The following is a 27,548-nucleotide window of genomic DNA, read 5'->3' as shown; positions in this document are numbered from 1 at the left end:
TGCAGCCCCCTCCCTCTGGAAGTGGGAACTCCATTCCCACACACATCCGAGAATGTTGTGATATGGACTCTTTAACACTTATCAAAACCCACCTCTTTAGATTAGCTTTCAACATTTCACCTGCTACTATTTGTTAGTTCTGTGGTCTCCCCGATGCTTTATGTATTTTGTATTTGTTTTTTACCAATTGTTTATGTATCTTATCTATTTTTAAATGTACACAATTACTTGTTTTATTATAAAGTGCCTTTGAGTGTGTTGATATAGCACTAGTGCCTATGTCGTTACCACAGAATCCCATTCAGATAGGTGGTCTGGACACACCAATCTGATCTGAACACTTTCAAATAACAGTGCAGACAGTCTGTCTTAACTGATTTGAAAACTATGATTTAAGCTTAGGAGGAGAGTCAGATATATCCTCACATTTTGATAAAATGCTTTAAATCATAACAATATGGTTCATTTTGTTATTTGACAGGTTCATTAACACAATGAACAGTATAATCACCAGTTGCAGACTTTCAACTGGTGATTATACTGTCTTTTGTGTTCATTTATCTTTCACTGATTTTCACTGTCATGTAATGCCAAGATGAGAACAATTTATGTTTATATATCTCTCACCATCTTATTCTATTCAAGGAACAAACTGACGCTAGTGAAAGTGAACATGTGATCATGTTTCCTACAGTATGGGGCATAGAGTGTAGTGTCATCTCTGATTGGCCAATCAAATACAGTCTTGTCCTTTAAGAGTGGAGAGAGCATCAGGAGGTTTTTCATTCAACAAGGCAGTTTGAGCACGATGACACCTGCTATGTTTGTGTTCTATCTCACATGTGTGTTCTTGGGGAAAGTGGGTGAGTTGTGATTTTTTGGTTCAAATTTGTGTCTTTTAGAGTGCATGGTCCCTTATCATAAAATTACTCCGAATCATATGTGTTGATTATAATAGACTTTCTGTTCAAGAAATCAATTGTGTATTACAGATCTTTGTCTCATTTTATTGCAGCGAAGACAACTGAACTGAAAGTGTCCTCATCTGTGCGCCAAACAAGTGGTTTTATATCAGTTTATGTTGGTGATGAGGTTACTTTGCCATGTTTCTATGAAGGTGATGCAGCTAGGCTTTACTGGTATAAACAAACTCTGGGACAGAGACCAAGGCTCATCTCCACCTTTTATAAGTATGAAAAAAATGGAACTTTTCATGATGAATTCAAGAACAATCCACGCTTCACACTGGATACTCAAACCGGTCAAAATCACTTAAAGATCTCAGATTCACGTGTATCAGACTCCGCTACTTACTACTGTGCAAGTAGCTATACATTTATTTTTGAGTTTGCAGAGGGCACTACTGTCAGTGTAAAGGGTTCAGGTTTGAAAGTTCCAGCTTTGGTCCATCAGTCAGCATCTGAGCCCATCCAGCCAGGAGGCTCTGTGACTCTGAACTGTACAGTACACACTGGGACCTGTGATGGAGAACACAGTGTTTACTGGTTCAAAAACTCTGAAGAATCTCATCCAGGACTCATTTACACCCATGGAGGCAGGAACGATCAGTGTGAGAGGAATTCCAGCACACAAACACACACCTGTGTCTACAACTTGCCATTGAAGAGCCTGAATCTTTCTCATGCTGGGACCTACTACTGTGCTGTGTCCTCATGTGGACACATACTGTTTGGAAACGGGACCAAGAAGGAATTTGAAGGTGAGCAACTTTATAGCAAATGTTGTATCATCTGATAAATTGTGTTACACCTCATCATTAACACAGAGAACAAAAGAATAAAAGCTGAAAGCCGTGTAATGTCTTCTGACGTCTGACTCTCTGCAGATGCAGTGGGCTCTCTTGTCTTGGTGTATATGTTGAGCGGAGCTTTGGCAGTCACCACCTTCCTGGTTGTTTTACTGGTTTTCTCAATTTGCAAGATAAATAAGAGCAACAGCTGCGGATCTACAGGTAAGTAGTGCTGTTTGTATCTTACAGCTCTTATTTAGAAAGCATGGCTTTTAAATTAAATACCATTTCCTGTGTTTTCTGGCCAGAGCCTCAAGCAAGATTTTTCACAAATGAAGAGGTGAGTTTCTTTTGAACCAAATGTTCTACTACAATTTTAACTAATTTGTAGTACACAACACTGACAGGTCCACTCTTGTGAATTACATTTTGGTCACCAGGCTTACCAAGATGAACTCCATTATGCTGCTTTAAGAGAAAACTACACCAAAGGATCAAGAAGACAGAGGAACAATGTTAAGAATGAATGCGTGTACTCCAGCATAAAGCAGTAGAACTGGACGCTGGATGTTTCATTTGTACTTTGTGAGCAAGGTGAACATTTCTTAGTGTCTCTTTCAAGGTATAATGTTGACTTTGACAATTACATTTTCATACCTTCTTTAAGGTCTGAAGTCACATTTGATCATATGTGTAGGAAACCCTGCTGTTATTGATGTGTCTATGTAGTTTCAAACAGGATGTCTCCTCAGTATTATATATTTTCTTTTAAAGAAACCAAGCAACCCACATTTCATTATTTTTAGCAGAAAAGATTTGTTGTTTTTTGCAATGAAACCAGTATATTTAGAATGTCAAGTTCACTGATGCTGCACATCAAGTTATTTTTGGTATCTCATTGTAAATAAAGTAAATAATTGTAAATAATTCTTTACACTTTTTATTCTATCCTCTATTGTTCCAAACCACTTGCTGTAATACATGCAATGTAACATAGACTCATGGTGTTCTAGACATCTAGGACAGTAAATGCCGCAAAAGAAATTAATGTCTGGACCCCATCATGAAATTTTCTGAATGTTTGTATGTGTACATCAAGAACTCATGTTGATTTCTCCTAAATGACTGCCTTTAGAAAGTAGAGATTGGTCAGAGTCAAAAGAGCAATATACAAAGGATGACACAGATCTATATACATAGTGTATATATTGCCCGTGACTTGAAAGTATTTATTTATAGAATTTGTGGGACAAGGTCAAGTGTCCAGAATACAATATCAGGAATACAGTGAGTCTGCTTCAATGTTTTCATGTGACATGTTGGCAAAATATGTGTGTGTGTGTGTGTGTGTGTGTGTGTGTGTGTGTGTGTGTGTGTGTGTGTTTGTGCGAAAACATGAGATAAAGAGGGAACATAAAGAGGGAGACCACACAACATTTAAATTAATTTAAACAATATTTTATTCAAAATCCAGATGAAACAATTAAATTGATTTCTAGTCTGTCAGCCATTTTGGTTGCAATGTTGAATCCATGTGTGGTGTTGTAAAGGCAAAACACAGGAAGACTAAACCAAAATTTAGCTGCAATGGTCCAAAACCACTGGTCTTGGACTGCAATCCAGATATGACGTTATCCAGATTATTATATGCCTTGGCTAACATGTAACGTTACAGCATACAGTGCTGCGCACACACCCACACACGCACAAATAATGTCACTGTTTTGAAAAGAGAACAACTACTGATAAACAGGGATGGAACATATTAATATATGGGGCTATATTACAGAAACTTTCTATCTGAAGTCTAAAGACAGCAAGAGTCTAGCTTCTGAAATTCAAGACACGAGTCAGACATGTTGGTAAATCCAAATTGTCCCTTCCCCCGCCAGCTGACCTGTGGCTGGTGACGGGAGCTCCGTAGTTTTTGTAAATGTAAATGCTCTGTATTTGTATAGCGCCTTTCTACTCTTTGCGACCACTCAAAGTGCTTTTACACTACATCACATTCACCATTCACACACATGCATACACTGTGCCTGTGCTCAAACAGAAACTAACATTCACACACATGCATACACTGCTGGAATTGCCACCGGGGGCAATTCGAGTTTCAGTATCTTGCCCAAGGACACTTCGACATGCAGCTGTTGTTGCTTCACATGGAAGCTGTGTTGGAAGCTGTTTCGAGGCTGTCATCGACACCAGGTATGCACCTACTACAGTCACAGCAGCCGTGGTGCATTCAAGGACACCACGACGCTCTCAACCTTTTTGAAAAAAGGCCCATGGTGCGTTCATGGACACCACAGCCTTTTCAATTGCAGCCCCTTGGAAAAAGAGTTGCAGCCTTATTTATATCTAATAATAAAGAAATAAAAATAAAAAACTGGCACACCACCAGACCTCCTCCCTCTGTTATGTGTCCAGCATGCAAGTGGGCCCTCATCGGAGCAGCGAGCCGTGGTGCGTTCAAGGACACCACGCATCAACAGGCCGTGGTGCGTTCAAGGACACCACGCATCAACAGGCCGTGGTGCGACACATCAGAGCAGCAATCTGTGGTGCGTTCAGGGACACCATGGTCCGTTCGATGTCAGACCACCTTTGGGGATAACTTCCATTTATAGAGAGTTTGGAGGCAGAAAGTGCAAAATAGCAGTTGCAGCATTTTGTAGGCGACACCGCTGCATGCTAACAAGCTGGGTGGACAGCATTCTGAGACAGGACTACTCTCTTCAGTTCTGCAGCATACCACCAGTTTTCTTGGACATAATTTAAGCTAGTCTATCCTCTCAGGAGGAAATGGGCTGTTTCTCATGAGGAAACAGATCTACCCTCAGCAGGACATGCACATTCCACTTGTGGAAGTGAGGAAGTGTCTACAACCCTTTTCAGTCCAGGTGTTAATGGTCAGGCCAAGCCCCTATTGGTTAAGCGACTTTCTCAGGGGTGGCCCACCATTATGTCACTAAGGTGATGTGTTGGTTGGGGTCTGGGTTAGTGCGGTGGACTTCAGCTTGTCGTGGCTAGGGCGGACAGTCATCGAGCTACACCCACTGTACCCATATAGTCCAGTAGAGGGCGGAGCCTGTGTGAGATAGAACGAAGGTTACATTATGGTAACCCTAGTTTTATGAGCACAGGAGGAGCCCTCTACCGATGAGCCCTGCTGCTAAGACACATCAGCTGAAGAGGCGGTCAGATGCTGAGGCAGTAGGGATACTGCTATTTATATATCATGCACGTATTGGTAGCGATGTCCTATTGGTCAGCTACATACACAAAAAAGATTTCTGGCATGCTCCCACCTTCAGCTCTGTCAAACCAATCATTGCTGGTTGATGTAAAACTCATCATTACAGCTGCGCGAACATTATTTGACTTGGTGATTCCCTGACTTTTTAACTAGTACCAACAGCGGGTCGCTTATCCAGTGAAATGCCTTAACATGACTTTGCTGACTACTTTGTGTGTGGCACTATTAAATGTTAGCACGCTAACCTGCTAAACTAAGATGGTGAAAATGTTTATTGGAGATCTATCAGAAATTTTTCTACAGCCTCCAGGCCCCATGAGTGTGCAGGCTGGTGTATAAAGACGGACAGCATCTTGTGGTACTGAAGAATTAGGATCACACCATTAGCATTTAAGCCTTGCGACCTAGTAAAGATTCAGTGTGTAAGTTTCAGGGCCATCTAGGAAGTGGTGGGGTTGTAAAATCACTGCTCTCCCCTTCCTTTCCAAGTGAATTGGAGATGCTGCGGTGGCCGACACACTCACACACTGACACACTGTCAGCTCTGGTGCTAAATAATACGTGTGGTCCTCCATTTGTTCAAATTTCACTTCTTACTTCTAACAAACCACACAACTACTACTACTACTACTACTTCCTTTTTCATATGTATAAGAGTTTGTCCATTTGGGTTACTGTAGCAACATGGCAGGGCTACATGGCGACTTCCATGTAAGAGAACCTGTGGTGTTTGTGGATAGAAATGGTTTATTCTAAGGTAATAAAAACATAACAGTTCATTATGTAAGGTTTATACACCACTGAAAACATAGTTATGGATATTATATTGCATTTCTGTCAGCAGATCCTCTAAATATTACGCACTGGACCTTTAATATTTGCTGGTACATTTTTGAGCTGTTCTTGTGTACTAAAGCAGAGCTAGCACTTTGAACCGTCTAGCTAGGATATTAAATGACAACACCGAATCCATCTTTTGAAATGAGCATATTTTATTTATTTTCTAATTCTGACCCTTTGTAACAACACAGATGACATTCTAGGTAAAATGGTCCACTTCATTGGAAGTTTATTCAATCAATGAACCATTAATCTATTGCTTAATATAATAGCCTTTAGGTTTATTATATTCCTTAAATTTTTATTCACAAAATCTGGCAAGTGATCATTGTCCTGTTGTATGATTAGTGTATTTGTTAAGTAAGTAGTTATAGTTACTAAATAATTATACCTGTCTAATAATGATCAGTTCATTGCCAAAGCTGTATCAACTCCACTATATGTTATTAGTGTAAACATTATCATGAAACCATGCAATGATTTATGAATCAATATCTTATCTCCCTAAAACTGTAAACAAACAACATGAATGGGAAACCCATTTCACTACAGTGGCAGTGAACATGTGATCAAATTTCCTAAATAGGATGTACAGTGTCACTTCTGTTTGGCCAATCAAACACAGTCTTGTCTCTGAAGAGAGGAGAAAGGACAGATTCTTTCCATTCAGCACGACAATTTGAACACGATGACATCTCCAAAGTTTGTTTTCTATCTGACATGTCTGTTCTTGGCAAAAATTGGTAAGTTTTTTTTGTGTGCCTGCAGTTGGGATTTTATATGGTTACTGCTCATTGCTCTCATATTTCTTTATAGTTTTCATGTGTTCATAAAGTGCATTTGCTTTGTCTCTCCTATCACTTCAGCTCAGACAACTGATCTGAAATCCTCCTCATCCATTCAACAAGACAGTGGTTTTATGTCAGTGAAAATAGGGGACAACATAATTTTGCGATGTTTCTATAAAGGTGATGTTGCAGCAAGGTTTCACTGGTATAAACAAACTCTGGGACAGAGACCAAGACTCATCTCCACCTTTTATAAGTATGAAAAAAATGGAATTTTTCATGATGAATTCAAAAATAATCCACGCTTCACACTGGATACTGAAATAGGTAAAAATCACTTGAAGATAACAGATCTGCGCGTTTCAGACTCAGCTACTTACTACTGCGTGAGTAGCTATTCATACAACTTTGAATTTGCAGAGGGCACTACTGTCAGTGTAAAGGGTTCAGGTTCAACCGTCCCAGTTTCGGTCTATCAGTCAGCATCTGAGCCCATCCAGCCAGGAGGCTCTGTGACTCTGAACTGTACAGTACACACTGGGACCTGTGATGGAGAACACAGTGTTTACTGGTTCAAAAACTCTGAAGAATCTCATCCAGGACTCATTTACACCCATGGAGGCAGGAACGATCAGTGTGAGAGGAAACCCAACACACAAACACAAACCTGTGTCTACGACTTGCCATTGAAGAGCCTGAATCTTTCTCAAGATGGGACCTACTACTGTGCTGTTGCCTCATGTGGACACATACTGTTTGGAAATGGGACCAAACTGGACTTTGAAGGTAAGTAACTTTTTAGCAGAAGATTATTTTTTAATACTCCCTATTCAAAGTCAAGCTTTGTAATGTGTCCTGGTGTCTGACTCTGCAGATGAGGTGAACTCTCTTGTCTTGGTGCATTTCTTGAGTGGGACTTTGGCATTCACTATCATCCTGATTGTTTTACTGGCTTCCTTAATGTGTGTGATCAACAAGAGAAATAACTGCAAATGTACAGGTACTGTGACTGCTGTTCTTTGTAGTTGTAGTGGTTACTCACATAACATGGTATTATAGTAAAGGCACTTTCCATCTATTTCAGAGTCTCATGCAAGATTTTCAGTTCCCCCCACACCAAATGCAGAGGTATTTTTTGTTAAGATAAACTATTCTATTACCATTCAAACATTTTCATCGTGGGCAACAATTTTTTTCGGATACAGTTTTTATTTCTCTTAAGTACTACATTGTGATTTACTGTTCTACATATTATTATCAGGGTGTCCAAAATGAAGAAAACATCCATTACGCAGCCTTGAAGGAACAAAAGGTCAACAGCTCCAGAAGACAAAAGAACAACACCAGGACTGAATGCGTGTACTCAAGTATAAAGCAGTAGAACTGTACATGTTTTGTATTTGTTTCTGTGTAACAAGACAAAAAAAGGCTTATTAGTTTTTTTCTAAGTGTAATAAGTCACTAAGGGCATATTATCACATTCTTTTTTGTGACTAATGTGAAAGAACAGCTACCATGAGGTAAAGTGGAAATATGACCTTCATCCCGAATTCATTATTAGGGTTAGACCAACCAAGTCTTAAAATTCACTACTTCAAGACAGTCACCACTGAAATCTGCTACATATGTTTACTTCTGCATTTAATGTCCTGAAAACGTATATTGTCAATCTGCTTCTTACTAGGAAAAATGGGATTTAAAATAAATAGATAAATTCTCTTTGCTGTTTTGTCTGCGCTCTTCTCAATGGTTTTAAGTTGATGGGGCTCAGATGGAAAGAAACATGTCACATTTTTATGGTTACCAATCAGAATATTTCAATCAGAATCTGATGGCAATCAGATTATTTTTCTTTACAGTATTTTGCCAAGCTACTGTCGATCAAATCTGATCAAACCACACCCACACAGTTCCAATAGAACAGTTGAATTTTTGAGTTTTAACCTCTTACATAAATACCAAATGATTTTATTTTTTTAACTTTAACTTCGCTGCTTATAAATATTTTATGGATAAACATTTGCAGTTGCTTTAAGTGTGGTTTAGTAACTTGCATAAACTTTGTGCAATAGCAATAAATTTGCATGATGAATAAGCAAAACATTCTGCCTGTGAGACTTACTGTATTTGCTTGTTTTATACACAAACCCTTCTGGGTTGTCAGAATGTGTTGTCATCAAGTGTATGAGCTGAGAAGAGGTAAGGTGAATTCCCACCTCTAACCATCTGCCAGCGTCTATGACTCTCAACTGTATGATTACATGTTATAGATTAATTCCTGATGTGTAAACTATCTAAAGTAAGCAAACCCAAATCATAACAATATACTTTATTTTAACTTTTCTCACTAAAGTCCTAAAACCAGGGTGGTACTGTAGGAAGGCCTTTGTTAAAGAGGTCATATTTTGCTTTTTAGCTTTCCTTTATTTTGTTTTGTATCTTTTTTGTGCATGTAATAGGCTTGCAAAGTGAATAAAACCCCAAATGGAGTTCCCATCTCCCACAGAAAACACTGCTCTGAACTGCTTGAAAACAGCTTGTTTGTAGTCCAGCCTTTTTATTTCTTTTACCATGTTGTGTCACAAGCTTAATGGCTCAAAAACAATGGTGGAAAAACACACTGTGCTGCAGCACACACACACTGATTAGACATCCGCCCGCTGTCTCCCCTCATCCCTACTCTCCTTACGGAACATGAGACAGTCAATGGACATAAAGTTGTTACTGTGATGTAGAGACAGTATACAGTTAAAACGTTACGTATGCAAGATCAATGTGTTACAAATGAATAACTCACCACTCTGAACTCCAGTCTGAGTTGCGAAGCTGGTTCGGGAACATATACAGCTGAACCGAAGCAGTGTTTACCGGCTTGTCAGGACCCGTCCTACTCTGCTTCTGATTGGCTAGTAGTCCTTAACTCGGTACTGTGCATGTGCAACTCCCAACAAAAATATTTTAGGATTGAGATGCATCAGTCTGTAGCTAAAACAGAGCGGTCAACACACAGGGAGAACAGGGGTGCTGCAGCAACATATGACAAAAATTTGGGGCTTTTTTGAAAATTAAACCATGTAAACCTGCTCTGGTACAACCCCTAAATAGAATGATGAACCTGAAAATGATATGAAAACTTTTAATCCAATGGTATCATGGACCATGGACTTCATTAAAATTACTATAGCCATGTTATGTCTGTACTACTCCCAAATGTAGTGCCAATTCACCCAACAGTTTTATGAAAAATTTCAAACATAAACCTTTTGGTGGTGACAGAAGAAAACACAGGGATCAACAAAGTCATTATGAGTCAGTCTCTGGGGACAAAGCATGTCTGTGCAGCTTCATGGTAATCCAGCCTATACTGGATGAGATAAAACACTCTGGACCACAGTGGTGGAGCCAGAACACAGGTCACATATGGCCTGTGACAGCTATATCTCAGTAAACTGTATGGCCATAGTTCTTTTGGAAAAACTACAAAATTTTCCTCAGTGAAGCAATGGTACGGCATCCTGAACTTCCTGTGAACACTTGCTGTGTTTAGATATGCAGACATTTGATATGGATGTGTATGATGTAAACAGTTTCTGTCACTGCCTCCTCATTATATTTATATTTATTCATATAGCTGATCCTTTTATCCAAAGCGACACACCTCAGGAGCAACTAGGGGTTGAGTCTCTTGCTCAGGGACACAGTGGGACATTGAACCCGGGTCTCTCACATCAAAGGCATTTGTCTTATCCACTGCACCATCACCACCCCTCCTCACCCGACACATTCTCATTCCCAGCTCGTCACATATGGACGCTTGGTCAAGACCCCTTGGCGTCACTGGGTACCTCTTTAGCTATGTTTTTGGACTTGTAGTAACAATAAATATGCAACGTAGGAAACAGCACCACAATTTGGTTAGGTTAAGGCACCAATATTACTTAGTTAGGTTCAGGAAAAGATCATGTTTTAGGTTAAAATAACTATGTTACCTAAGTTACGCAACTTACAGGAAAACATTCACTGTTAACTTTTTGTTACACACAGGAAACAAACACTGGTCTCTCTGGTCTAGGGGAAAGTCCAGTGTCTGGCACACCCGGCCACCTCCTTCATTTGATATTTCTGTTAAATATCACAGAACTACCTGTAGCGTTGAAATACGATGCTACAAGTCTTAGTGAGTTGAACTCTGACACTGAGTGGCTCCTCAGTGTGTTACAAACGTCTCGGGTTACGTATGTAACCCTGGTTCCCCGAGAAGGGGAACGAGAGACTGCGTCGGTTACGACACTATGGGAACGCCTCTAGGCGAAGCAGGTCTGAACGTGAATGAAATCACTCCAATCCTATTGGCCTGTTGCTAGAACGGTAAGGTGTGACGGAATAACCGGAGGAGTATAAAGCACACCTGTACACACTCATCATTAGCTTAAACTATGAAGCAGGCGCTTCAGGCGGGGAGAGAGGTGCGGCGGGCCGACGCAGTCTCTCGTTCCCCTTCTCGGGGAACCAGGGTTACATACGTAACCCGAGACGTTCCCCTTCGAGGGAACTCGAACTGCGTCGGTTACGACACTATGGGAACGAGATACCCACTAAACCGTGCCGAAAACCCCGCCTGCCCCTGTGTGCAATAAAGTGGCACTACTAAGAGGAGAGCGCACGAGTGCCAGGTGCCGAAGGAAGGTCAAGACTGTAAAACCGAATGAATGTGTGCGGAGTGGCACAGCCAGCCGCTAAACAACATCCTGCAAGAGGCCCCGGAAAGGAGGGCTCGAGAGGCCGCCTTGCCTCTGGTAGAATGAGCCCTCACAGCCACAGGTGAAGGCAAACCGCGCACCTGATAGGCCAGGGAAATAGTCTGAACAATCCAGTTGCTAATAGTATGTTTGGATGCAGGGAGCCCGGCCCTGGGAGACCCAAAACACACTAGCAGCTGGTCAGCCTTCCTCCAACGGGAGGACCTCAGAGTGTAAATACTCAGTGCTCTGACAGGGCAGAGCAGATGAAGTCTCCCGTCCTCCGCCGTCACATGAGGTGGAGGATGAAATGCCTGCAGCACTGTGGACCCTGCCGCACAAGAAGGCACTTTAGGGATGTATCCTGAATGAGGGTGCAGGATAGCCCTAATATTCCCCGGGGCAAACTCCAGGCTTTGCGGGGAAACCGAAAGCGCTTGGAGATCCCCCACCCTCCTTAGAGAGGTGATAGCAAGGAGAAAGGCCATCTTGAGGGTCAAGTGATTAGCCTCAGCTGACTCCAGGGGTTTGAAGGGGGCCTCAGCCAACGCCCCAAGAACCACTGCCAGATCCCAAGTGGGAACCTTGGACCGAGTCGCAGGTCTCATCCTCCGGGCACCACGGAGGAAAAGTACAACCAAGGGAAGTTTTCCCCAAGAACCCCTCCCTCAGAGGGGTGTGGAAAGATGAAATAGCTGCCACGTACACCTTGAGGGTGGAAGGGGAAAGACCAGCAGAGAACCGGTCCTGGAGGAACTCAAGTACCTGAACCACCGGGCAGGTAACAGGGTCCACCGACCGCTCCCTACACCAAGTGGAGAAAACACTCCACTTCAGGCCGTACATCCTCCGTGTGGACGGGGCCCTGGAGCTCAGGAGGGTCTCGACTGCTCCGGCTGTTAGACCCGCCTCTAGGTACTGTGCCCCCTCAGGGGCCAGACCCACAGTCGCCATATGGCGGGGCAAGGGTGAAGAACCCGGCCCTGCGCCTGGGACAGCAGGTCTCTCCTCAGAGGGACCCGCCACGGCGGGCCGTCCAGGAGCGACATGATGTCCGAGAACCACACCCGGGTTGGCCAGAACGGGGCTACGAGCAGTAGGCCGACATAGTCCTGGCGGACCCGCTCCAGAACCCCGGGAGCAGAGCGACTGGGGGAAAAGCGTACAGACGTAGCCTCGGCCACGAATGTACCATGGCGTCCAGACCCAACGGGGCTGGAGGAACGAGAGAAACCATAGCGGGCAGTGCGTAGTCTCTTGAGACGCAAACAGATCCACGTCTATGGGGCCGAACTCTTCGCACAAGAGCTCCACCCTTCGGGGTGAAGTCTCCATTCCCCGGGCCTCAGCCCCTGCCTCAACAGCAGGTCTGCTCCCTGATTCTGTGTCCCCAGGAAATACATCGCCCTGAGCGATAGTAACCTCTGCTGGGACCACAGGAGGATCTGACGCGCCAGTCTGTCCAGAGGGCGCGAGCGCAGACCGCCCTGGTGATTCAGATAGGCCACCACCGCTGTGTTGTTCTCCTCAGAACGAACCAGGACGTGGTGGCCTTGGAGATCGGGCAGGAAACTCCTTAGAGCCTGGAACACCGCCAACATCTCGAGACAGTTGATATGCCACTCGGATCGATGCACCTGCCAGGATCCCCTTGCAAAGCGGCCGTCCATGACCGCGCCCCAGCCCGTGAGGGAGGCGTCTGTCGAAATAACCAGCCGGCGACAAGACCCTCCCAGCACGGGCCCCTGGGACAGGAACCAAGTTTCCTTCCAAACTGATAGGGAACGAAGACACTTGCGCGTAACCCAAACCAGACGGAGAGGATTCCCCTCGGGGAAAAACCCTTGTTCCTTAGCCACCACTGCAGGGGTCTCATGTGCAGCAGTCCAGATGGTATTACGCTGGACGCAGCCGCCAGGAGACCCAACACTCGTTGAAAGTGTTTCATAGTGATGGCGTGGCCTAACTTCACCCCTTTCACGGCAGCCAATATGGTGTCGACACGTGCCGGAGACAATTGTGCCCGCATCGTTGTCGAATCCCATGCAACCCCTAGGAACGTAGCCCGTTGGGTGGGCGCCAGCACGCTCTTCTTTGCGTTGAGCCTCAGCCCTAAACGCCGCAGACGAGCCAGAACGACATCTCGATGCCGAACCGCCAACTCTCGAGACTGGGCTAGGATGAGCCCGTCGTCGATGAAGTTGAAATCCGGATGCCCCGGAGCCTCAGCGGGGCCAGTGCTGCATCCATACACTTGGTGAATGTGCTAGGGGAAGTGCCAGGCCGAATGGAAGAACCCGATACTGGTAAGCCACACCCCCGAAGGCAAACCTCAGGAACTTCCTGTGAGAAGGACGGATGGAGACCTAGAAATAGGCGTCCTTTAGATCTATCGTGACGAACCAATCCTCAGATTGGATGTGCGTCACGGTGGCGGGGATGATGAGCATCTTTAACCTGAATCTCCTCAGAGACCGGTTAGAACCCGCAGATCTAAAATAGGGCACGCAGCCCTCCGTCCTTCTTGGGGACTATGAAGTCTCTGTCTGGGGGGGAGACACGTTCCACGGCCCCTTTCCTCAGCAGAGTACAAACTTCCTGTCCCAACACCGGACCTTGCTCCGGGCGGACCACAGTCCAAACCACCCCCTCTCTTCTGTTGAATTTGGAGGGCGGGCTTTGAACTGTAGTCGATACCCATCTATGGCAGTGCGCAGGACCCGCGGAGAAATGTTCGTCAGGCTCCGCCAAGCGTCTGCAAAGTCTGCCAACGGAACCAGCCCCTCGGGGCTGGTGGTCGGTGTCTCGTGTGATCTTCTGGTGGACCCCTGAAGCCCCAGAACGGCAGGGGGGAGCCGCCGAAGATCCACGGTGAGTGAGTCGGGATGCCGTCCGTCTGCAGACCCTCGGGGCAGGCAGTACGGTGCGGACTCGATGGTGGCAGGTGCGTCCTGAACGTGTAAACGGCGGGATAACATCACCTGTTGCCACGGCGGAGGGGACCTCGGTCGGCCTCCGGGGGGGGTGGGGGGGGTGCGGGAGGGGAGAAAGACTCCCCTACCCCGGTCTTCCCTGAGCTCCGTCGGGACTGGATGACGGTCCTCAGATCGCGTCTCTCAGACGGCTGAGGGTGAGAGCGCCGTCTCGCTGCCCCAGCTCCTCGGGGGGCCCCCGAGAAGCGACACTCTGCTTCCCTCCTCTCCGTAGGAGCTCGTAGAGGGAAGGGACCTACGCCTGGCAGCCTCAGCTGCCTTGGGTCCAGACCGGCGAGGGAGGTACTGGCGGAACACTTCGCACTGCGTCTAACGCTTCGTGGTTCTGCGAAGCTCCGCCAGATCTTCCTCGGAGGGACCCCCCCTCTGAACCATCTCCTGTAGCAGGTTGGCTTGGTAGGCTTGAAGCACCGTGGTGTGCAAGCTCGCACCTGCCTGGCCCGCTGGCATGTACGCCATGTGGTGCGACATGGTTTGGATGGTAACGCCGGCTTCTCCAGGGAGGACGCAAGTCGAGGGGAGAGATAGCTCGCAAGCTCATCCTCCACCCGAGGCATCCTCCCATAACCACGGTCCCTAACCCCCATCACATTACTGTAGTTCAGTGATCGGGGTGTGGAAAGCCATGTAGAGAAGGGTCTGCCCCATGATTTACTCAGTTCATCATGTAAATCAGGAAAGAATGGCAGAGACCGGCGTGGAGGTGGCGTGTGGTGCTTAAGAAACCTTTCATCAAGCTACCACTAGCCTGTGGTGTCTGCTCCTCCCGTGGCCAGTTGATGTTGAGCTTAGCCACGGCTCTAGTCACCACCTCCAGCAGCACGTCATAGTCGGGCGCGGCCAGATGACGCCGCCCCGACACCCGGAAGTCATCGTCGACTGCGCTGAGCACGTCCGCCTCCTCGGAGTCGGATTGCTGCAGCGCCTCCGGATCCAAAACCGCGAGCGGGAGAAGCCGAGAACGGGCTCCCGAACGAGGAAAGGAAGCGTCGGAGCCAGCGGATGAAGGTCGGGAAAAAGCCTCAGCCGTCCCGAAATCCTCCGACAGATCACGCTGTGAACCCATGAGTGAAGCCGCCGGGCCGCCTCAGCGGCCGCAGGGCCCGCACCACGGGGAAAACACATCCGGCCATCCTCGGAAAAGAGAGCCATGCTGTACCTCAGTACCCGCACGGAAAGGGCTTCGCAACGGGCGCAGGCAGCCCCCTCGAGAGCTGCCCGTGCGTGCTCCATCCCCAAACATGAGAGACACATCTCATGAGAATCTCCATCCGTGATGTACCGAGGGCAAGAAAAAACACACCTTCTGTACATCTGGTTGCCGGACATGCTGGTAGACTTCTTCTTCAGGTAAGACATACTGCTTGTAGGACTGGAGCTTTCTTCAAACAACATACAGAGCGCCTGCTGAATAAAAAAAAGCTAATGATGAGTGTGTACAGGTGTGCTTTATACTCCTCCGGTTATTCCGTCACACCTTACCGTTCTAGCAACAGGCCAATAGGATTGGAGTGATTTCATTCACGTTAAGACCTGCTTCGCCTAGAGGCGTTCCCATAGTGTCGTAACCGACGCAGTTCGAGTTCCCTCGAAGGGGAACTGATGCCATCGGGTCTTGACCATGCGTCCATATGTGACGACTTGGGAGTGAGAACATGCTGCAACACCTCCAGGAGGTGTCTCTGTGTGACTGCATATAGAGTGAGAGAGGACCGAGAATGAGGTACAGTGAAGTAGAGTTAACAAGTAGTGAAGTGTAGACTGTGCTGGTAAAGTGTGTAAGCTGTCAGTGTAAGCCCTTGACTCAACAACGTAACAGCATTCATTATATAGTTTTAGGGTTACAATTCCAGCCAAATGGACAGGCTTCTTCTGTAATAGTCATGTCACTGCACAGGAGTCAACCAGTTCTCTCAAATAACAATTCTACACTAATCACCTGTCAATCACACAAAAAACATGAAACATGAAGTAGAAAAGTATTTAGTAGCCCTGAGACCCCATTGTGATGAGAGTTATGAATGAGTGACACCTAAGACAGTCTTCCTGGTTGAACTTACACTGAGCTTCATCAGCACAGATAACAATGGAAATGTTTACAGGGGACACTAAAACATGATGAACTAAACTGACAAACTAAATGCTGTGCATGTGTTTTTTTTTATAGAATTTCTTTTTTTTTTAAACCTTGTTGATGCTCTTTTTTTAGGAAACACTTTAAAAAAATAAGGTGCTTTTTACCAGCAGTATTCCCTTTACACAGCAGCAATAAAATATTTCTTGTAAATCTCAACTTAAATATTAATGTACTCAAATCAAATATTAAACCAAAGCGGTTTTCCACTGCCAGGGCGTTACCTTTCATCTAGCTTGTTAAAACAAGTTTTAGACCAGAGACCAGAACCACAATCATAACATCATAAAAGGCACCTTCTGGGCAACAGGTTAACATATAAGAATCTGCAGAAGCATTTTTCTTTTTATCAGGGAGCAGCAGAAACACTTTATGTTCAGTAGCAAGTGTCCCTGTCAGAGTGAGGTGAAGTGCTCGCCTCACACACACACCCGCCCACTGCCGAAGTTGAATTGTCATAAACATTTTGTTCGCGACATGCAGCGCAAATCATTGGAAGAGAGTCTGATCCTTGCTGTTTGTGAGTTTCCAGAATCTATTACTGTTTACTAAAGAGGACATCAACAGGAGGGAATTCGCATGGCAGAGCATCCCTGCACAACTAGATGTAGGCCTATCAGGTAAAGCATTAATAAATTAATTAATTAATTAATGCATTTGCTGCTAAGTTGAGGAAGAGCGAGAATGTGACTCAACAATCCAGCGAGGACAGGATGTCTGGCTTCTCATTAAATAGAGGCATAATTACAGATCAGGAGCAGGTGTGGAGAGAATGGACGCCTCACCCAGAGATTAGTCCCGCCCCCAAGGCCACTGCGGAGTTAGGGAAAACAGGGAAAAGAGCAGGGGAAAAGGGGAAAACAAGAACACACAAAAACAAAATGCAACATACACACTTCCCCCTGCACCAAAAGGTCAAAGAAACTTTAAAACACACTCATACCCAAACCAGATGTCACAATCATTGTTATGGCAGGGGGGTTGTGACACAATAAAGAACATTAAAATAACAGACTAAAAATCAAATACTTTCATTAAAAAAGAAGGGGATTTATAATGTCAGCAGGGCCTTAGCAATGTGGAGCATATTCAATGTGTTAGGGAATACAAATAAATAGCAAATATATGGGTTGTTACCTGATTGTGAGCGATTTCAAGAGCTTTTAATGTGACTAAGATATCTGTTCCATTTCTGACTATATCAATTCAGTGGGAAACATGGAGCATGGGAGGTTTACATTGCTAAAGCAAGTGTGAAATAAAGACATGTAAATAAACAGAATAATTGTTCTATTGCATAATAACAATAATAATAATCATAGAACTATATAAATGCTGCAACACAACATAAATACAAAGAGTCTCATGTAAAAAGCAATATTGTAAGCATTATAATATACTGCAAGCAATAATAATATTAACATATGTCAGTGGGATCTTAACCAGGAGGGCTTGTGGTGGATAATTAATAAATTTAGAGGCACAATTCATCTTATTCATATTTTTGAGACTATTGCCCTAATGTTCCACCTTTCTATATCATTCTTTAACTTATCCAAAAGAGGGACTATAGTATTCTTAAATAAGTATTTCCCTTTGTAGGCTGTTGGAATTTATCTGCTTCAGACCTTGTCCAATTGATCTGACATCCTGGGACTGTTGAAAATTTCATCAATGTAAGTCCTATAAAACTTGTCTGTAAAGCCTTCCAGGCCTGGAGCATGCCCACCTTGCAAATTTGCAATGGTCTTTTTAAGTCCTCTATCGTAACAGGCATATTAGGGGGCTTATTAGGGGGCTTTTTATTGTAGTTTCTAAATATTTCATCACTAGAGGTAGAACCCACCCACCCACCATTTTATTGTCACAATACAACAAGTTGTAGAGTGAAATTGAGTTTTGTAACTCCCTTCTGCTACAAAGCAAAGAGTAAACATAATAAAGTTTAAATAATGAAAAATGATAAGAGATGTAAACTATAATCACTGGAGCAGTGCTGAGGATGAACTAGAGTCTGACGTTACCAATAAAAACTACTATATAGAGTAAAAGAATAAAGTAATAATATGTAGATACATTTATTGGCCATTACAGAAAAAATGGTGACCAAAAATGTTTAAGAAAGGAGGTTAATACTGTAAACTAAATCTAAGTCGAGGAGACTTTATGTTCTTCATATACCTCTCACCAAGTGAGTCTTCTCAAGAGCCAATGTTGACACTATAGGTGGGAGTGAACATGTGATGACGTTTCCTTTATAGGACACAGAGTGTCACTTCAGTGTTGGCCAATCAAACAAAGTCTTGTCTGTGAAGAGTGGGGAAAAGATCAAGATTCTTGTCACTCAAGCCAACAATTTGAACACGATGACATCTCCAAAGGTTGTTTTCTATCTGACATGTTTGTTCTTGGGGAAAATAGGTGAGTTGTGATTTTTTTTTTCGGCTCAATTTGTATTTTTGAGTGGACAGTCACTCTTAGTGTCATTGCTTCTAATTGTTTTTTCAGTATAATATACTTAAAACACATCACATTACAATAGTTGTACTTTGCTTTATCTCTCCTGTGACTTCAGCTAAGATGACTGATCTGTCCTCATCTGTCCGTCAAGAGGGTGGTTTTGTATCTGCTGATGTTGGTGACAGCGTAACTTTGCGATGTTTCTGTAACGTTAATACGGCAGCAAGATTTTTCTGGTATAAACAAAATCTGGGACAGAAACCAAGACTCATCTCTAGCTCCTACACATTTAATAAAAATGGCACTTTTTATGATGAATTCAAGAACAATCCACGCTTCACACTGGAAACCGAACGTGGTAAAAATCACTTGACGATCTCAGATTTACACATTTCAGACTCAGCTACTTACTACTGCGCAAGTAGCCTTTCACTAACATTTGAGTTTGCAGAGGGCACTACTGTCAGTGTAAAGAGTTCAGGTTTGAAAGTCCCAGCTTTGGTCCTTCAGTCAGCATCTGAGCCCATCCAGCCAGGAGGCTCTGTGACTCTGAACTGTACAGTACACACTGGGACCTGTGATGGAGAACACAGTGTTTACTGGTTCAAAAACTCTGAAGAATCTCATCCAGGACTCATTTACACCCATGGAGGCAGGAACGATCAGTGTGAGAGGAATTCCAGCACACAAACACACACCTGTGTCTACAACTTGCCACTGGAGAGCCTGAATCTTTCTCATGCTGGGACCTACTACTGTGCTGTTGCCTCATGTGGACATGTACTGTTTGGAAACGGGACCAAACTGGACTTTGAGTGTAAGTTACTTTATTTTACTTTACTTTAGTAACTGAAGTTTATCTGATAATTATTACTCCCTAAATAAATGAAGACAAAGTTCTTTGTAATGCCTTCTGGTGTCTGTCTCTGCAGGTGATAAAGTCTCTCTTGTCTTGGTGTATTTATTTATTTATTTATAAGTGGCGGTTTGATATTCACCACCATCCTGAATTTTTTACTGACTTTTTTACTGTACAGTAAGAGAAAAAGCTGCCAATGTGGAGGTAAATGCTACTGTCTGTATCCACTGTGCATATTAACTGAACACATATGTCATAATAAAGTCACAGCTTTAAAAATCTTTTTCAGAATCTCATGCAAGATTTTCAGCTTTTTCCACAACAAATGCAGAGGTATCATCTGTCTAGATTGACAGTTATATTACAATTTTAATATATATTTTCTATCATAACAATTTCTGTTGGATTTGTTTTTATTTATGTACAATATTGTGATTTATTGTTTTATATGTAATTGCTAGGGTTACAAAAATGAGGATGATCTCCATTACGCTGCTTTAAGAATAAAAAAGGCCAGCAGAGGAGACAGAAGACAGAGGGACGACACACAAGAAGAGTGTGTGTACTCCAGAGTGAAGCAATAAAGCTAAAAATGTTTCATCTTTTTTCTCTGTGTAACAGGACCTTTTACTGTGTCTTTTGTGCGTTAAGTGTCATTTGTAATTTGGCTTTTACAAGAGCAGGAACAGTTTTCTCAACATTATTTTACCTAAAAATGTTTAATGTAATGCTTTACCGTGTAATAAACCATCTAACAAACAAACTGAAGAGGCTCTTCTAATGACAACATATGAAGTACATGATGGATAAAGGTTTGCTGCCTTTGTAAAAAAACCTTACCGGTAAAATCTTCACAACTTATCCGATCACCTTCTACCTTATCATTTAGTGAGCAGTGGAGTCAGCAAAGGAACAGGCCATCATTTATTCTACAACATAGTTGTAACATCGTCATACGATGGACGACAGCGCACAACAACCTACAATGATCCAGCAGCGACAAAACAGAACAGCAGGCAATATATCCTGGACTAACAAACAGAGAGGGATTAAACAGGTGCGACATCTCAGGGTTAATCAAGGAAAACAGGAAACAAGCTGGATGCAAACAATAGACACAGACAACTTCAAACTAAAACAGGAAACCGGGCAAACAGACAGGACCAACGTACTGAACTCAAGAAAAAACAAGAACAAGTACAAGACTGAAACCCGACAAAACCCATAAGCATAAGAAACCTGATTCAGACAAGCAGACAGATAAAACTGACAGACATGTCGATCAACCCTTAAAACAAGGACTCAACAAACAGCCGACATAGACCATACCCATGAAAACAGAGTGAAACAAGAATGAAAACACAGCACACGGAGAAGACAAGGCCAAAATTATACAAACACACACCGACTCAGACCAGGATCGTGACATAAATACAACATAACAGTGCAGGAGCCTCATTACAGAAACATAATAAGTCTAAAATTATATCTTATCTCAGATTAGAATGACATTTATTATTTTTGGCATTACCAAAACATGTTTCCTAACTGCATTAAGGGAAAAATCCTATCTTATCTTAGGATAATAATTTAGCTATTACAGAACAGTCCCATCTGCAGAATGTCCAATGTTAAGAATCCTATGTTAGGATGGCATGGACCCTGTCCTGTAACTGCCATGAATGGCAGCAAGAACACAGTGCAGGACTATAGAGTAAACAATTGTAGAATTGTTTTGTATGTAAGTTCAGTACAGTAGTAGTGAACCAATCAGTAAAATATTCATGGAGTTGCAATTGATAAATAGATAATATAATATGGTGTAGTAATAATAATAGTAATAGTTATGTCCCATGCATAAGGACCATCTAAAAGTTTGTCATTGTGGTGTTTAAGTTGCGCTGTGGTTTTCAGTTAAGGGGGCCTCACATAGTTCTAAGACAGGTCTGGTAGGACGTGACTTCAAACGGAATTTGCTTCAGGTAAAAAAGGTTCATGAAATGAAGTTAACAGTTTTACCTCTCATCATCACTGAGTCATTTATCAGATTATTTCCAAGTGTAACTGAAGAAATCTCACAAGTCTCACATAAATAACCCCCTTTAAAGTGAGCCCAGCCCATCACCCAGACCAGTGTGAGTACATGTTGTTACAGAGGTGAGGATGTCTGTGGTTTTGGTATATGTGACCATGTTGCCTTAATAGGACATTAGGTACCTGCTGTTTGCCAGTCAAACGCAGTCTTGTCTGTGATCAGTGGAGAAAACATCAAGGTTATTTTAAACAACAAAAGACTCTGAAGACGATGACGCCTCCGATAATCATATTTTGTTTGTCATCTTTGTTCGTCGAAATAATTGGTGAGTTTTTGCTCCTTATTGCTTTCCTGTGGGTTCATAGTACAAAACGCTCAAATTAAACTTACTGTGCATTTGCTTTGTTTCTCATTTAATTTCAGCTCAGACACCTGAACTGAGAAGTGTTCATCAGGAGAGTGGTTTTGTATCAGCTTATGTTGGTGATGAGGTTACTTTGCGATCTTTCTATGACGATGATGCTACAAATCTTTACTGGTTTAAACAAACTCTGGGACAGAAACCAAAGCTCATCTCTAGTTTTTATAAGTACAAAATAACTGGAACTTTTCATGATGAATTCAAGAATAATCCACGCTTCACACTGGATACTAAAATGGATAAAAATCACTTAAAGATCTCAGATTTACATGTATCAGACTCAGCTACTTACTACTGCGCAAGTGTCCATGCATTTATGTTTGAGTTTGCGGAGGGTACTACTGTCAGTGTAAAGGGTTCAGGTTTGACCGTCCCAGCTTTGGTCCATCAGTCAGCATCTGAGCCCATCCAGCCAGGAGGCTCTGTGACTCTGAACTGTACAGTACACACTGGGACCTGTGATGGAGAACACAGTGTTTACTGGTTCAAAAACTCTGAAGAATCTCATCCAGGACTCATTTACACCCATGGAGGCAGGAACGATCAGTGTGAGAGGAATTCCAGCACACAAACACACACCTGTGTCTACAACTTGCCACTGGAGAGCCTGAATCCTTCTCATGATGAGACCTACTACTGTGCTGTTGCCTCATGTGGACACATACTGTTTGGAAACGGGACCAAGCTGGACTTTGAAGGTGAGTAACTTTCCAGTAGCAGTTGTTTCAGCTGATATATATTTACGATTCTTCCCTAATCGAACAAACATCTCTCTGCAGAGGTGGACCCTCTTGTCTTGGTGTATTTCTGGAATGGAGCTTTATTCACCATCTTGAGTGTTTTCTTGGCTTTCTTAGTTTGCATGATGAACAAGAGAAACAGCCGCCTTTGTACAGGTTAGTGGTACTGTTTGTATCTATAGCATGTATTCGTTGAACATAGCATGGTAGTTAGGTTTTCTTTCTGTTTTTCAGAGTCTCAACCAAGACTTTCAGATTCCTCCAAAACAAATAAAAAGGTATTATCTTTTTTCAGCTACTGTATCGCCACTCAAACACATTTTTACAGAACAACGCTTGTTGTGCATGCTCTTTTTGTTGTGCCACTTTGTGAAGTTTTTATTGTTTCTCATGTCCAGGGTAACCAAAATGGAGACAGCCTCCATTTCGTTGCTCTAACGGAGATAAAGATCAGCAGATCAAGAAAGGCGAGAGACGACACCTGGAGTGAATGTGTGTACTTCAGTGTAAAGCAGTAGAGCAGGACATGTTTTATCTTCGTCTCTGTATAATCAGACATGAACACTTTAGTGTCTCTCTTAAAGTTTGATTTTGCTGGGGTGGCTCACCTGGTGGGGCCCACATCATGTGTTGCAGTGGCCCGGTTTCGAGTCCGCCCCAAGACCAATGCTGCATGTTATCCTCTCTCTCTCTCACTGTGAGTGGGCAATCTAATATAGCAGAAAATGTCAAGAAAAGTTTATTTTTGCTTAACAGGACATTTTTTTGGAATATCATTTTACCTCGCTGTAATCTCATTAAACAAGCATTTTCAAAGACAAAGTGTGAAGTGCAATAATTTCCACTATCTAGCCAATAGGTTCCAAAAGAGTTTAGTTCTTCTGGTGCCACCAGCTACAGTACTGAGGGCTTCCACAATTAGAAAGTGCTAAACTTAAGTCACAGTGGAAGCTTTCTTCATTGTCTTTACAAAATAGGGTACACATATCAGTATTTGTAGTATGGTGACTGTGTGTCACACTCCTTTTATATAAATCTGTTTATCCATGTGGCCGGTTCAAAGTCTATCGATGGTTTTGTAAGGTTTGGTCATGTTAACAGCTATTTTCACTTCTTTGTCATTGTGTTTTCATGCAGAACGTGTCCAAAAAGTGTAAGAAGTATTTGTATAGTATACAAGATTAAATAAATACATATAATTCTATTACGACGTGTGTTCAGCTACTGCAACACTTTGAACTTGAGAATGTGTGTTCAAACCACAAACTTTATCGGCAAGTGTGGTGAGGAAACTAAATTGAGCATAATGGGTGTTCTTCACAAAAACTAGGTTGTATGAAAACCAGTTAAAACCACATGTGAGACACAATTGTACTGCTCTGGAAGCGCCTCAGATTGTTCTCAGTAAGAGTCTGGTGGGGAGTCACAATTGCTTAAGATTACAGGGAGGCATTACACAGAACAGGAGGCTTCAACAGTATATTAACCTGTGACAAGTCTGTATGTTAATCAAGTGGAAATCTACTAATGTTAGTGCAAAATACCTGTTCTGCCTCTACACATCATTAAATTCATAACCACAGAGGTGGTGCAGCTGATGAACCAATCAGCCCTGACAGATGTCTGTTAAGTCTGCTGTTTCTGGTGCTTCGGTCAGTCAGAACTGCTTAAGCAGACAATCTGATTGTGAATGATTTCCTACTCTGGTGTTTGTGGAAGTGACAAATCTTTTATTTAGACCAGAGGACGGAAAATACATTGGCTTGACAACATGTGGCCAGATACTGTTTACGAAGGGGACCAAGCTGGACTTTGAGGATAAGTAACTTTTAGTAGAAGTTCTCTCAGCTGATAAATAGTTATGGTTACTCCTTTATCAAACATAAAATGAACACAGAGTAAAGCTGCTTTGTAATGCCATAATTGTCGCTTTGGGAAAAACTGTCAAATGAAAGTAAGTGTCTGGATTTGCAGATAATATGCTCATCAGTTGACATACAGTATATGTTAATAGGTCACATGGTACACGTCAATCCTGGATCTTTGGCACCCAGATATACTGGCTTTCTTGGAGTGCATGATCATTAAGAGAACTTGCAGCCACTGTGCAGGTATCTGCTACTGTCTTATGCAGGATTTTCAGCTTCCTCCACAGCCAATGCTGTTCAGATGTGATTTACTGTTTCCCATGTCCAGGGTTGCCAGGATGAAGATAATGTCCAGCACGCTGATGGATGGGAGAACAAGATCACAGAGACAGAAAGAGGACACTTGGACTGAATGTGTGTACTTTAGTGAAAAGCAGTAGAGTTCAATTCAATTCAATTTTATTTATATGGTGGCAATTAACAACAACAGTTCTTTCATAGCGCTTTTCATATAGAGCAGGTCGAGACTGTACTCAGAAATAGAGTTGAACACGTTTCATCCAAGGAAGGTTTGAAGTCAATAGCAAGTGGACTTGGTTGAAGATACTTGAAGACGTCCCTCTCCTCCAACAGACTTCTTCAGTTCTGACTGGTAGGGAAACTCATCTATTTAACCTCTGTCAGGGTTATTTGTCAAGATGATCCAAACCGCTGGTTTGTTAGTGCTTCTGGCTGTTTTAACGACAGTCGTTACAACACTGAAGTCAACCCGAGATCGTTGGCATCTAAACCTGAGGCCAAAAGAGTATGTTTGTTTAGTTTCCTGGGAATTGATGAAAGGATATCAGTGTAAGTAATATAGCCACATACAAGTGGTGGAGCAGACTGCCTACCCTGTTAAACGACGTAATCTCAACCGAGGTGTAAATGGTCGAGTGCCTGACGTTTCAGTGCGAAGTCAGGGCAGTGCAGGTGTTAATGGTCAGGCCAAGCCCATATCGGTCCAGCGGCCTTCTCAGGGGTGTCCCTGAGTCTGTCACTAGGTGATGTGGTGGTCGGGGCTTTAGCCGGCCTGTGTACGACCGGGAGAGTCCAGTAGAGGGCGTGTGAGATAGAACGAAGGTTATGATATGGTAACCCTAGTTCTATAAGCACAGGCGGAGCCCTCTACCGATGAGCCCTGGCGCTCTGACACCGTCTGCTGAAAAGGCGGTCGGATGCTGAGGCAGTAGGGACACTGCTATTTATATGTCACGCACGTATCGGTAGCGACGTCCTGTTGGTCGGCTACGTGCACAATAAAATTTCAGTGGACAAATGCATGCGTGTGATTGGAGGAGGTAGTACCCATAAAATTCAGTAGAGGGCTCTGCCTGTGCTTACAGAACTAGGGTTACCATATCGTAACCTTCGTTATCTGCTAGTGTAGTAAAAACAATGTGAACTTATGGGATGGTGCAAATTCTTAAAATTAAGGTAAAATAATATCCTTAAAATATGGTTTAGAAAGGATACAATGCACTGTGTGAAATCAGTAAACTGAGGAATTATTGTTCCACTTATTTTGACAGCTCTGTGGTTTCCAGGTGAGGGGGCCTCAGATTTTTCTCTGAGAGGAAGTGCCTTCACCTTCTGAATTAGGAAATACTGTGTATAACGTTTATTAAATCAGGTAATATCATCTCTTCTATTGCAAGAGGGAGTCCAGCAGGTAAAAGATAAAAACAAACTGCCACACAACAAAAAGACAAATACACACACATCCTGAGAGACAAAGGCACATAAAGAACCATAGAGAATCAGAGACATCACTTAATAGATTTGACATAAAAACAGCCAGTGGGATTAAACATTCAAGTTTTCAAATGTTCTATTAATTCTATTCATAGAGTATGAAGTGGTGGAAGGCAGTCTTCCCAAGTTCAGTGTGCATAAGATCAGTAGAGTGAAAAAGTCCGGAAATCTGGTCTGGTGTTAATTTGGTTTTAAATTTAAGGGCCCAGCACAGAACCTGGTGGTACCTCCTTATTTATCCCAAAGGTGGCTGTTCTGAGACCACTACAGATTGTCTATGACAAACATGCATGAAACCAAACATCCAAACCAAGATGATATAGTTTAAGTTAAATGCTAGACAATGCTGTGCACTTTCAGAAGTGTCAGAGAAGCACTTCTCTGCTCTGCCTCGCTTAAAATACGCGCCTGGTTTATTTTTGACAGAAGCCGCGTCAAGCTGCACAGAGCAGATCGAGCCAGGCAGTTCAGCTGCTCTGTGATTTCAAGGTAAGAGCGCCTCAGATTGTTCTCAGAAACGGTCTGGGAGGAAGTCACATTTACTTAAGATTACAGGGAGGCATTACAGAGGACAGGAGGCGTAATACAGTATATTAACCTGTGATACATGTCTGTCTCTTCAAAAAGTTAAAGCCATTTTGGTACAAAAAGCCTTTTTGTTTCCTTGGACAGTGCTTCATTGCTGAGCTGCAGAGGAAGAAAAACAAAACAGATTCACTTGCTGACTGTGGTTTCTTTACACCTGCAAGTGCACTGAATACTACATCATTACTGAAATGCCTAAACAAAAGTGCTGTGCTGACATTAATCAGAACTTTAGGGGAATATGAAGATACTGAGACATATCATCCACAGTGCAGACCTGTCC

At 43.1% G+C, this 27,548-nt stretch overlaps 2 protein-coding genes and 1 pseudogene across 3 annotated transcripts; all 3 read left to right on the top strand.

Annotated features, from left to right (window-relative positions):
- The first annotated feature begins 775 nt into the window (after window positions 1–775).
- LOC119911322 (immunoglobulin kappa light chain-like) lies at window positions 776–2,764 on the top strand. Its single transcript, XM_038730166.1, has 5 exons — window positions 776–863; window positions 1,016–1,720; window positions 1,847–1,972; window positions 2,059–2,090; window positions 2,191–2,764. Exons 1-5 carry the CDS (start codon window positions 809–811, stop codon window positions 2,302–2,304), a joined length of 1,032 nt encoding a protein of 343 aa, XP_038586094.1. The 5' UTR covers window positions 776–808; the 3' UTR covers window positions 2,305–2,764.
- Window positions 2,765–6,501: 3,737 nt separating this feature from the next.
- On the top strand, window positions 6,502–23,843 carry LOC119913431 (immunoglobulin alpha-2 heavy chain-like). 2 transcript variants are annotated; one of them, XM_038732860.1, is made up of 5 exons: window positions 6,502–6,592; window positions 6,716–7,423; window positions 23,058–23,174; window positions 23,253–23,296; window positions 23,417–23,843. In XM_038732860.1, the coding sequence occupies exons 1-5, from the start codon at window positions 6,538–6,540 to the stop codon at window positions 23,534–23,536; spliced, it is 1,044 nt and encodes a 347-aa protein (XP_038588788.1). In that variant the 5' UTR covers window positions 6,502–6,537; the 3' UTR covers window positions 23,537–23,843. The 2 variants fall into 2 exon arrangements, with proteins under 2 accessions (XP_038588788.1, XP_038588787.1); XM_038732859.1 differs by lacking the exons at window positions 23,058–23,174; window positions 23,253–23,296; window positions 23,417–23,843 and adding exons at window positions 7,512–7,637; window positions 7,722–7,765; window positions 7,899–8,738.
- LOC119913432 lies at window positions 18,804–20,570 on the top strand (annotated as a pseudogene).
- Window positions 23,844–27,548: the final 3,705 nt, after the last annotated feature.

The sequence above is a fragment of the Micropterus salmoides genome, unplaced genomic scaffold (assembly GCF_014851395.1).
Source record: "Micropterus salmoides isolate LMB-PRFRI ecotype aquatic unplaced genomic scaffold, ASM1485139v1 Ms_hic_scaffold_2, whole genome shotgun sequence".
In the NCBI taxonomy this organism is placed as follows: domain Eukaryota; kingdom Metazoa; phylum Chordata; class Actinopteri; order Centrarchiformes; family Centrarchidae; genus Micropterus; species Micropterus salmoides.
The sequence above is the reverse complement of the archived record's forward strand: the minus strand, read 5'-3'. Positions and strand labels throughout refer to the sequence as shown.